Here is a 13,720-nt window from a genome sequence, read left to right as displayed (position 1 = left end):
CACTGGAAGCTATAGAACAAATACCTGATGCCCTGTTATCTCTTACTATTGATTACCAGTCCTTCTTTGAGCAGATCTTGCTCCATATTAGAGGATATACAATTGATTACAGCTCGAGAGAAAAAAGAAATAAAGTAAACAAGCAAAAAGAAATAGAAGAAAAGACGAATACTATAAGAAATAATGAATATGAAACTAATAATGATGAACTTGTTCTTTTGCAAAATGAGTTAGAATAAATCAGAAAAGAACACATGGTAATGGTAAGAGCTCGTGCTAAATGGATTGAAGAGGGCAAAAAGCCTACTAAATATTTTCTTGCACTTGAAAAACGAAATTCTATAAACAAAACAATATCCAAAATTGCCAATGACAGTGGAGTTTTAATCACAAATCAACAAGAAATACTTAATGAAATTAAATACTTTTATCAAACCTTATATAGCAATAAAGATAATGACTTGAATGATGTTGATATAGAAGAAATTATAGATAAAAGCTTGGTAAACATACTTGATAGTAATATGCGTGAAAAACTAGAAGGAAATATAACCTATTCAGAAGCCTTAGAAGCTCTAAAAAATATGAAAAACGATAAATCACCAGGTTTAGATGGCTTTACCGCCATTTTTTTGGAAAGATATATGCCACTTCTGGTTAATGTCAGCTAATGAAGGCTTTGATAAGGGACTACTATCAACAACTCAGAAACTAGGAATAATATCTATCTTGCCAAAAGAAGATAAATGTAGAGAATATTTAAAAAATTGGAGACCAATATCACTTTTAAATGTATCTTATAAACTAATATCAGCATGTATCGCAAACAGACTAAAACAAATACTATACTACATTATAAATGAAAATCAAAAGGGTTTTTAAAGGGTAGGTTTATTGGAGAAAACACCCGTTGTGTTTATGATATTATTAATGAAACAAAAATAAGGCAAATTCCTGGAATGATATTACTTATTGGTCTTTTATATTCAAAGCACTTAAATTTTTCAATTTTGGTCCAAATATCATTAGATGGGTGAAAACACTTTATACAGATGCAAAGTTATGTGTGATTCAAAATGGAATTTTTTTTTTAGATTTTTTCAATATTGGGCGCAGATGTCGACAAGGAGATCCTATTTCACCATATCTTTTTAATATATGTGTAGAAATCATTGGTATCATGATAAGACAAAATAGACATATCAAAGGAATACACATACAAAGAAATATTTGTTTGTTTCAATATGCAGATGATACATGTAATGTATTGGAGAGAGAGTAAGAGACACGTCTGTATGGTTTGCTAACTATTTATTAAGTGAAGTGAAGGATTGTTCATAGATTTACCCATGAGAACATGATCAGTCAGAGAGCGCTTAATAGCTTGAATATAAACACATAAATAAACACATCTCAGGAGTCGGTTCTAAATGTTTGGACATTACATCCCTCCCTTTCTTCAGAATGGAGCACATGTTTAAAATAAAATTCATTAGACCTAATTCAGTATTGCAATTTTTTCTTGTTTGATTGAAAGACAAAAGTTTATTCAGAATATCACCGTCCTTTCTAAATACTACGCTAAAACTAAAACATATTCAAGTATGTTTATAATTGAGGGGATTATTATGCCCCTTTACATCTATTAGAGCACTATTTACACAAGTAATCTTCTAGGTACGATGGTGGTTTGCGTATGCGTGTTGACCGTCTAGGTTCCTGTTGTGCCGGCGGCTGCGGGTAAATGTCTTCACACAGGTCATCTGAGGTCTCAGCTGGCTTATCACATTCCGTGTTAATTTTCTTATAGAACGACGCGTCTCTGGTTATTTCTTTATCTTCTGTTTTCGCAGTAATCATGGACCCATGTTGTTTAATTACTGTGTACGGCTGTGGATTGTACGGAGTTGATAATTTATCCCTTTTCTGTTGTTTGACCAGGACTTGATCTCCTATCTTTAATTTATGTTGTGTTGCCTTTCGTTTTTCATCAGCATATTGTTTCATTTGTTCTTTTCGTTTCCAGTCATTGTCTTGAATTACTTTCTTATTCACTGCTGGCGGGATGATCTCTGGAACACGGGTTTTTAATTTTCGTCCCAGCAGCAATTCTGCTGGAGTCGCGTTGGTAGTCGGATGAGGTGTGGCTCTATAATTTCTTAGGAAGTTATAAAGTTCTTGTTTCCAGCTCCGATGTTCGCTATGTGCTGCTCTTATTGCCTTTCCTATAGTCCTCATGAATCTCTCTGCTTCTCTGTTCGCTTGAGGCCACAACGGGGTTATTTTTCGATGCTTGAATCCTAGATGGTTAGCAAATTCTTTAAATTCGGATCCATTGAAAGGTGGACCATTGTCGGTTTTAACGACGTCTGGGATTCCAAATAAAGCAAATACGCTATCGAGTTTTGGTAACACTGCTTTTGCAGAGATTTTAGACAGAATTTCTATGACAGGATATCTTGAGTAATCGTCGATCACAACCATCAGGTACGATCCATTCGGAAATGGTCCACAGAAGTCCATACTCACGTCTGACCATGGTCGTGTTGGTAGCGGTGACATTTTCAGTGGCTCGCAATGCCTTCCAGGAACGGGATACATCGGTTACAAAATTCTTCAACCTTTTTGTCTATTTTGACAAACCAAACCTTTTGGCGGAGGAGTTGTTTGGTTCTCACGATTCCCTGATGACCCTCATGCGCTAATTGTATTACGGTATGTTGTAATGTTTCTGGGATGATGATCCTGTTTTCGACCAGTAGGACACAATCGTTCCCATCTTGATAAATGGTCATCTCGTTTTTTCTTCGTATTAAAGTGTCAATTACTTTGTATTTGAATAAACATGGTGACATTTGTTTTCTATTTTTGATCGCATCAATAACATGTTGAAGTGCCGAATCCTTACGTGTTTCTTCGGCGATCTTCTCTAAAGTGAGTTCTTTTGGGACTGCATTTTCTGTAACGTAGTTTACATACTCTTCTGCAATGCTTGATAGTTCTGGTATCGATCGTTTACATGGATGTCTCGACATGTATTCTGCTGCATTTGATTTCCCCGGTTTATACTAAACTGTATAGCTGTATGGTTGAAGCTTTAGTCTCCATCGTTCGATCCTTGCTGGGGGTTTTGAATTTGGGTTGTTGAAGATGGACTCTAGCGGTTTATGGTCACTAATGATTTTAAATTGGTTTCCAAACAAGTATAAATGAAAATGCTCACAGCCCCAAACAACAGCTAATGCTTCTCTTTCAGTTTTGGAGTATCTTGTTTCAACATCATTTAGCGCTCGGCTCCCGTATGATATGACTATCCCATCTTGAGTTAATAACGCTCCTTATCCTAAGGGACTAGCGTCTACAATCATTACAGTTTGTTTTGTTGCATCAAAGTAAGCCATTACTTTGTCATTTGTGAGATCACGTTTGAGTGTCTCAAACGATTCCTGTTGATTCTTTCCCCACTCAAAATTTACATCTTTTTTGGTGAAGTCCCTCAATGGTGCTGTAATGGTTGAAAAATTTGGTATGAATCTCCCGACATAGTTGGTCATGCCCAGGAAACTTCTTACCTCGCTTACATTCTTGGGAATTTCCGCTGTCTTTATAGCATCAACCTTCCGTGGATCTGCTGATATTCCATTGGCACCAAACACGTATCCATAGAACTCAAGCTGTGACTTGTTGAATTCACACTTATCCTTATTCAATGTTAGATTTCTTTCAGATAGCCTCTTGAATACAGCTTCCAGGTTTTTGTCATGCTCGAGCTGATTTTCTCCAAACACAATTATATCATCACTGATGTTGCGGACACCACGCAGTCCTTCCAACGCAGTACTGAGTGTATTCTGAAATACTTCGGCAGCGGACGAAATTCCAAAGCTGAGTCGCTTGTATCTACGCAATCCTACATGAGTAGAGAATGTTGTGATATTGCGTGATTCCGGATGTAACTCGAGTTGATGATAGCCTGCATTAAGATCAAGCTTGGAAAACACTTTAGCACCGTTAAGATCCAAGATCATGTCGTCAATTGTTGGGGTTACATGCCTTTCCCGCTGAATGGCTGTGTTCGCTTTACGCATGTCAATACAAAGTCTAATTTCACCAGGCTTTTTGGGTTTTGGTGCGACAACGATTGGTGACACCCACGGTGTTGGTCCATCTACTTTTTCGATTATTTCAAGCTCTTCTAACTTCTTTAGTTCTTGTTTGACCTGTTTTCGAACATGGAACGGTATTCGTCTATGTGGTTGCGTTACCGGTTGTATGTTTTTGTCGATGATGAGTTGAATTTGTTTATTCTTCAGTTTCCCGATTCCATCAAACACGGATGGGTACTTTTTACACAATTTCTCAATTTTGTTTTCGCATACGGTGGTCGCTATTCTTGGTATAATCTGCATCTCGATGCACGTATCGTATCCTAGTATGCAGCCATAATTTCCTTTGGCCACATAAACTTCAGCTGTTCCTTTTTTCTTTTCATTTTCAATCGTTGCTGTGAATTTTCCAATCATTTCAAGCTTTGTATTTGAGCCATATGCAAAAACAGGATTATTGGCTTTCCTCAGTTTTACTTTACCTCTTATTTTCTCAAATGTATACTCGTCAATTGCGTTGATGCTTGAGCCTGTGTCAACGAGTACTGTCACGGGGATTCCGTTGATTTCAACTTTTATTTGTGGTTGCTTATATACAGAGTTAATCTGACCCAGACCAAAAACGTATTCTTCAAATTCACTTTCGGAGTCACTGTACTTGGCTGCTTTATCGAGTTGTTTGATTGACTTAGACGTAGAATGCGGTTTCTTCTTTGATTGACACACTGAAGCAAAGTGATCTGGCTTATGACATAAATTGCATGTTTTACCTCGGGCGGGGCATCTTCTATTCCGGTGAGGATATGATCCTCCAAAAAAATAGCACTTGTCCTTTGGTCGTGCGTCCTTGTGATGCGGCGTTCTGTGTTTTTTCTCCAGGAATTTGGGTGCGTTTCTGCGTTTCCTTATCGCATTGACATCATTTGTGGATTTGTCCGATTTCTTAATTTCGCTTGCTTGTCTGTCTGATATTTCCATAGATCGCGCTAGCTTCAGTAAATCGTTCAGACTCATGTCTTCCCTCAATGCACTTCAACTCCTTGTCATTTGCGGCGAATTCGCATGTTAATGATAATTGCCTAAGCCTAGTGTGAAACGTATCTATGCTCTCCCCTGCTTCCTGTTTCGCCTGTCTTAACTTATAAATTTCGAATTCTGCATTTTTGTTTGGCGCAAAGTACTCCGTAAGTTTGGCTACAGCGGTGTCGTAGTCGTGTCCGGTGTCGGGTAGAGTTTCAAAAATTTCATTCACTTCCTCTCCAGCATAGTGTAGGAGTAACGTTCTTTGTCTCGGTTTGTCGTTTTTAACGCCCATTGCAAGAATAAGATTGTCTAGTCTTAACTTCCACTTTTTCCAACGAATGTCAGGTGCATTTTCATGCACAGAAAACGGTGGGAAACTTGGTAATGATGACATGATGAATATACCACAAGTGTTCGACACGGTAGTACTAAATGTCCAAGTATCACCAAGGAATCCTCGTCGCCATTGTAATGTATTGGAGAGAGAGTAAGAAACACGTCTGTATGGTTTGCTAACTATTTATTAAGTGAAGTGATATTTTCATATGATAACAGATGTTGGGATTGTACATAGATTTACCCGTGAGAACATGGGCAGTCAGAGCTTAATAGCTTGAATATAAACACATAAATAAACACATCTCAGGAGTCGGTTCTAAATGTTTGGACATTACATTACAATTATGTTTTAAGATGAAACAGAAAAAAGTTTAAAATCAGCTTTAGATCTTCTCTTTCAATTTTCAAAATATTCAGGGTTAAAACCAAACTTCGGAAAAACCAAGGCCATTTGGATAGGGTCAAAGTTAGGAAACAAGGATATTTTATGCTCTAGTTTTAAAATACAATGGACAAACGAGGATTTCAATGTATTAGGAATTAAATTCAACTCAAGTCTAAATAATATTACAAAAATAAATTTTGATCGTAAACTTTCTATGATAATCAAGGAAATTAATAACTGGAATAAAAGGCAGTTAACTCCCTTAGGAAAGATAACTGTTATAAAGTCAATAGTACTACCTAAATTGACACATCTTTTCATAACGTTGCCTACACCAAGTAAAGAGTTGTTAAAACAACTGGAAAAAAACATTTTTCCAATTCATTTGGAATGGAAAAAATGATAAAATATCAAGAGCATTATTAATTCAAAAGTATACTGATGGGGGGCTCCAAATGGTACATTTAGATTCCTACATCAAATCACTGAAACTGTCTTGGTTCAGGAGAATTTTACAATCAAAAGATAATCTACTGAGTACTCTCTATAGCGTAATTACAAGAAGTACAATATCTAAACTTTTGCAATTAGGATCTGATTATCAAAAAAAATCTCTCAAATAGTATCAACAACTTATTTTGGAAAGAAACTTTAATATCATATAGTGATTGCATTGACATTGTACATAAATCATTGGATGCACAACACATTCCTGTCTGGTTTAATCCTCAAATCAAAATTGATAAAAATCACCTTTTTTTTTAAGTTTATATAAGAAAGGCTTTATGTATTTGTCTGATTTTTTTAATGATCTTGGAGAGTTTATCTGGCTTGATGAATTTGGTGTTAATCTGCCATTTACCACTGTACTTGGATTAAAAAAAGTCATTTGTCTACATATTAATGACAACTATTATGCACATAAGCAATTTCCTCTCCTATCAGCATCTATAAATATGTTACAAAAAAATAACAAAGAAGTGTATAAGTGTATAAAGATATCCATTTTTGTGCTAAACATGAACATAAATGGGAAACTTTACTTGAGTTAGATGATACATTTAGTTGGAAATCAAAGTATAATGCACTTTTTAATTGTACAAAAGACAGTAAACTATTATGGTTGGAATATAGGATACTTCATAGAATTCTAGGAACAAACAAATATTTATTTAATTGCAAAATTACATGCAATAACACATGCAATCTTTGTACAAAAGAACCTGAGTCAATTGAACATTTGTTTTTTTATTGTCATAAGAGTAAACAATTATGGGTGCGATTAGAGCATTTTTTGTCATTTTATTGTCATTTTGATGTAAACTTCTCATTAAGTGAAGTAATATTTGGCTATACAAGAGAAAAAAATGATATTGTTAATATTTTGATATTATTAACAAAACAATATATTTTTTACAAATCAAGGAAAAGTTCTGATCTGCATATTAGCGAATTATTGAAATCAATATTGGCATATTATTTGGTAGAGAAAAAGTTGTTTGCAATAAAAATGAGATGTGATGAATTTATTACTAGGTGGAAAACTATTGAGAATCTTATAGCAAACATTCATGTTTAATTATTTTTAATCATCTCCATATGCTTACTTGCTATAATGGACATTACACGTATATCTATATCAACATGTATTTTTAATTTGACATGCATCATATACTGAAGTAACCGCTTAGTAACTGTGGTAAATGTACATTTAGAATGAGTGTGAGAGTGAAAGTTTGTGTTATGTCTTTTTGATGTGTTTGTCTTTATATACAGAACTATTGTATTGAATGGTAATAACAGAAATAAATCATGAAAAAAAAAAAAGAAAAAAAAAAGATATACGTACTTTATGTCGATAAAAACTCAATAAATGAACCGACAACATCATGATGATATCCAAGAATTTGCTTATTTGTTTTGTTTTTTACATATCCAGTGTTTCAACAGAAATACTAGAAATTAAGACACATTACTTTCCACTGGAGGGTGCATTATGTATCATATCTTGACAACTATATAGACATAGTACTTGCAAAATACACACGTTATGTTAGACAGACAGACAGACAGACAGACAGACAGACAGATAGATAGATAGATAGATAGATAGATAGATAGATAGATAGATAGATAGATAGATAGATAGATAATGACAAACAATTTTAAATATCAACAGGATATGTGTTTTTTGTTTGCGTGTAGAATATTGTCCAAGTACTTGTTCAAAGAGTAAATCATCAGTATGTGTGATGAACCAGTGCGTCAGAGCGTTATGGCAACAACTTAATGCGACATGGATTTCAAGTAAGTTTGAGTAGCTTATATGTTTAAATGACCGCCAAATTCAAATTGGTATAGGCCATTGTATAATTCTTATGTATTTTCGTATACCCTCCATCGAAAGATATTAAGGAAGATACATAACTTACTACTGCTTATTGATAATTATTATAACCGTTTTCTATAAATCGCTTCTGATAGTATGTATCTGCTTAAAGGGGCATGGTCACGATTTTGGTCAAAAATTATTTTTTCGATTTTTATGTTTAAAATGCTTCAGTAAGTCATTTTAATAGGCAACCAAAATTTGAGAGTCATTTGATGAGGCATAAGCGAGTTACAGAGCTTACAATTCTTCGCTATAGTTTTAGACCAAAATGAATGTGTTAATCGTTAAGAACTGTTTATTTATTCTTAAAATGAATTATAAGATAGACAAACCAGCTTTAAAAAGATTTTTACTGGTATATTGAACCTATGTAAACAAAAACAGGGCACGAGCCTTGTTTACATGACGAAGAATTGTTAGCCCTGTATCTTGCTTTAAACTCAACGCTGGCACCCAAATTTCATTTGATCATTAAAAATGCATTCCTAAAGCATTGCAAATTATGAAAACAGAAAAAAAGAAAGTTTGGGTAAATTGTTGTTACTCTTCTGTCCGTCCGTCTGTCCATCCGTCTGTCACGTTTTATTCTCTCAAACCGCTTTTACACCAATAAATCAGCAAACTCGGCTCTCAGTGTTTGATTTGGGGTTTCATGTTGATTTGTAAAAAGGTTTCAAGAATTCTCTAGTAGGCCTGGGGTTCAAATAATTATTAAAAAATGACGTTTTTCCACAAAAAACCTTCTTCCTCGAACTCTTCCACATGTTCAACAATAGACAAGTTATCTCTTGGAATATGTTTTGGGGTGTCCTTTAAATGCGCAATAAGGTTTCAGGAAATTCAGTTTTGTCCTCGGGGTTGTTTGATGGATGAAAAATTTTCTTTCATTTAAAAAAATCGGGTTTCAAAACATCAACATTTTAACACAGTGATTGGTAGGCAACGAAAGATAACGTTTTTTGGAAAACAAAATGATTCCCAGAACTCCTCTTAAAACTTTTGTAGTAGCTACGTCATCTCTTGGAATATGATTAGGGCTGTCCTATAGATGTGCAGTTAGGTTTGGAAAATTCAAATTTCATCCAGAGAGTCAAAAAATAGCCAAAAAAAATTGACGTTTATCACTCATAAAAAAACCTACATCCCAGAACTCCTCTTAGATTAAATAATGGACACTTCATATCTTGGGATATAAAAGGGGCTATCCTATATGTGTTATGTGTGGATCTAGAGATGGGGGGGGGGGGTCCAGAACCCTTCTCCAAAAAATCAAACTTCAAATTTCTTTAAAATTACAATATAAAATTGTCAAATATGACCCCGGCAAACTTAAATAACTCCCCTCCCCCCGAAAAACTTTCTGATTTTGCGCATGAATCTCTCCTTACACTGTTAATAAAATGACGTATTTTTTTTAGCTCACCTGAGCTCAAAGCTCAAGTGAGCTATTCTGATCACATTTTGTCCGTCGTCCGTCTGTCCGTCTGTTCGTCTGTCCGTCCGTCCGTCCGTCTGTCTGTCTGTCCGTCTGTAAACTTTTTACATTTTAAACTTCTTCTTTAAAACTGCTTGGCCAATTTCAACCAAATTTGGCACAAAGCAGTCTTATGGAAAGGCAAATATAAATTTTAAAAAATGAAAGACAGATCTTCATTCAAAGCGGAGAAAACATCGAAACTGTAGAAAAAGGGGGGGGGTGCATTTTTTAAAAATCTTCTCAAGACCTACTGAGTCAAATTCAATGTAATTTAGCATAAGTAATCCTTATGGAATGAGAAATATAAATTACAAAAATTATGGGCTAATTCTGTTTCAAATCTGAGTTATTACGAAAATAAGAAGAAAGAAAAGGCGTGTTTCAAGCAATTTATAGCATCCATGAGTCTTGGTAAAATGAGTAGGCATGACTGGACCAGGGCAAAACAAAAGATTGACAGTTATTAATCTGCCAATCTCATTAAAATTTCAAGATATTTACTGACCAGTATATTTGTATTCGCTGTAAATATTGCTGCAAAATAATGCGTAATTGGAATTGACATTTGCCGATCTTCCCCGGCTTTTATTTTGCCCCGGCCCGGGTTTGCTTACCAATTTTACCAAGACTCGTATTCCATAATTCGAAAACGAGGTTCTTTGTTTAAAGCAGCCATGACACTATATGATAAACGGGTCGATCTGACAATGATGAATTTGTTTGTTGTGCAACAGTTCGTGTACGAAGGGAATCTTTGAAACATGCAAGATACATCGGTGCCGATTTTGTGAAGTAAATTGAGGCTAAATATTTCAATGCGTTGACAGTTTTCACATATGACGGTGGTGTTAGCTTGTTGTGATTTTCGTTTCGTTTTCATTTATGCTTTGCATTAAACAGGGAACTGTCGCTTGTATTTCCTGATTTTTACGTATCAAATCAAACAGAGACTTCGGTAAATCAAACAATTTACTGTTTACCTGCGCAAATTAAACAACATCTGATGTATTAAAAAAGAACTTTAATGCAATTCAATCAGGCTATCGGTAATTCGGTATCATCTTTTGCGTAATGGTAGAATAATGCAATATGTTTTGTTGAGATGCTCGGCATTTTCTAGAGTTTATTCAGTTTAAATAGAGTTTAATATCGCTGACGGAAATATGTAGGTATATACATGTATATGATTCATTTTGAAAAATAAATTGTGTTCTTTATTTGGTATAGTGCATGTTTTTTGTGTTTAATTGTTTACAATTTCTATTTACTTACCATATTTGAGTGTTAAGCTTCGAATTATGAGCAAGATACAGAGATGAGCCCACAATTCTATGTTTGTACACAGATCTGAGGCCATTCATTTTTTCCATTTTAAATGCCTAATAGGAAATACCAAGTTAAAAATCTTACGCTGAATGTAATAAATTCATGTGAACAAAATTTGACTCAAACCTAGCAAAATTTTGAGCTCATCTTGCTTATAATTCTACGATTGACGCTGAAATTTTGGTTGATCATTAGAAATTCTATATGAATTAGAGTATGTTAAATACTTGTACACAAAAAAATTAAAGAATGTTATGCTGTATATAACTACTCTCTGGGGCCCCCTCTTTATACAATGAATAATGTGAAATGTGAGTAAATAAAAACGAAATCGTTAAAACAGTTTCCATAGTTCTGACACGTTTCTGCTGCGGGGATAAAAGAATTAACGCTATTCCTAAGAAAAGTTTACAGCGGAAAATTATCCTGGTTTGTAGCCATTTGCTATTTTTGAATAAAAATGAAATAATTGGGTGGGCCATAGTAAATAAGAGTAATGTGCCTGTCAATACTGTAACAGTGATTTTTATAGCTCTTTAACATGTCAACTGACAACATTTTTCATTCCAGTGTATTATCAATCAAGTGTGAGTAAAGTTATAAAAGTCACGAGTTTACGCGGGGTAAACAACAGTCATTTAATTATAATGGAGAAGACAAATTAAATTGTTGAATATTTTTAATTTGAGAAATTGAGCGCATTGAGGTGCAATTTTCTTCTTCACATATATACATGTAGGATTTTTTCTATAAAATACAATAACTATTATATTTTTTAAAAAATACAATAACTAGTAAGTAGTTGAGGAAGAAAATGTACCTATATGCTCTCATATATTTTGATCGCTTTATTAAGTGGGGAAGGGGGGGGTAGAACGAAAATACAGGAAATTAGAAGTTATATAACAGTGTACCCCTACCAATTTTTTAGTTCTATACTTTGCGTAGGATTTTCTTATTCTCTGTAAAAACAGTATTTCATGAAGGTACAATGTCAAAGATTACGTGTATGCAAAAATAAGTGTCAAATTCGAATACTTTACAATATTTATTTTTTTGTTATTCTACCGAGGGCCATATGGCACAATATCTTTTGAACGCCCATTGTTGCTCAGGTGAGCGATGTGGCCCCCTGGGCCTCTTGTTTTTTCTTGGAATGATAAAAAATTGCAATGTCTTTTATTTTTGCTTAAAATAATAAAGACTTAAATTTACAATTTTTGTAATAGTCGAATGATCTATTAAAAGCAGAATATAATTTGAAGTCTAAAATGTTTTTATAACCTTGTAAAAAATGTTTTTCTTGAAGAAAAAAAAACCACAATACATCTTGCATAATTGTCAAATGATCCATTGAGATATGATCAAATGTCTTATTTTTTACCTGGGGACCAATAAATGATATTTGAATTAAAATCGATAACAATAAATGAGTAAAATGAAATGTTTATCCTCCACATCCACCCCAATACACCCCCCCCCCCCCCCCATCAAACCTGGTTCTAAAGATTCAGAGTCTTCTTACATGTGTACGGTAGCAAATTATGAATCATTTTTTGATTGCTATTTTTCTCTAGATGCACATCAAGATTTTGAAAATTGCTTTTTAATTTTTAAGGTAAACAAAATCTTGTTTGCATTCGGGGTAATAGTAAAGTCTCCTAAACAAAGCAGGTTCATCATTAGGCTAGGAATTACCCACATGGGTCAAACACTACATATCGATAAGATAATGGGTATTATTTCTAGTCCTAGAAAGTCAGGGTGTTTTCAAGGGCTATAACCTACATACCATTTGATGCGCAATGACACAAAGAGGAAGGATAAATATGGTAAATTAGGGATGGGGTTTTGAAAAATTATCAAAAAATATCATCAATTCCTATTTCAGAGAGGGGGTGGTTTAAAGACAATACATGGGGGTCATGTATTTAACACCATTTGACGCATCATAATAACATTAGAAACAAGAATTGTGATATACGGTTAAGTGGTGGGGATCTCAACAGTTTTCAAGATATTTGGTAGTTACCTGGGATCAGAACAATCCCATAGTATCATGGCCTTTATTATATTTAATTCATTATAATACATTATAATAAATGGACATCTTTCTTCCTATTTTCACCCATGTAAACATGATAATAAGTCTCTACACTTACCTAACATGTAATACACAAATTTAATACAAAATGTCACAGGGTCAAAATGGAATCAACCCAATAGTATAAATCTGACAAATGAAAAAATAATTTTTGCAATTAAAATGACAGAAACTGTACAAATGCGATTGAATAGGTAATGATGAAAAGCTTATTGATGATAATAGTATTCTGGCAAAGGGAGATTGCTTATTTAGAAAGTGAAAATAATACTCATACTTATACCGGTGTTTCATAATATTGTGCTACAACATGTATTATGATTACCTACTGTGAGGATGTGTGATTATGCATCCTGATGAACTTACATAAATCAACAGAACAAGTATGAAATTTTTAACAAAATATTTAATAAAAAAATAAAATTAAATTAAACAAGAAAAAAAACCAAACAAACAAAAATATACAAATTAAATAATGAAATGAAGAAAAAAGTCTATTTGGTCAGCCCGGTTCCGGCGCACGTGGTATTGAAGAACCCTCAGGTGAACACGTGGTTACAGTCAGATA

The 13,720-nt window shown here is 34.1% G+C and overlaps 1 protein-coding gene across 1 annotated transcript in view; it reads left to right on the top strand.

The window, feature by feature from the left end:
• The window catches only part of LOC128169631 (uncharacterized), a gene marked incomplete at its 3' end in the record, with an annotated part of 99,726 nt that overhangs the window by 70,716 nt on the left and 15,290 nt on the right, over positions 1-13,720 (top strand). Inside the window, exon 17 of the mRNA XM_052835747.1 lies at positions 8,059-8,160. Within this exon, the coding sequence (XP_052691707.1) occupies positions 8,059-8,160 (102 nt within the window). The remainder of the gene's footprint in view (positions 1-8,058; positions 8,161-13,720) is intronic.

Source organism: Crassostrea angulata, unplaced genomic scaffold (assembly GCF_025612915.1).
Source record: "Crassostrea angulata isolate pt1a10 unplaced genomic scaffold, ASM2561291v2 HiC_scaffold_163, whole genome shotgun sequence".
Taxonomy (NCBI): Eukaryota; Metazoa; Mollusca; class Bivalvia; order Ostreida; family Ostreidae; genus Magallana; species Magallana angulata.
Note: the sequence above shows the minus strand (reverse complement) of the source record. Positions and strands in the feature narration are given on the sequence as shown.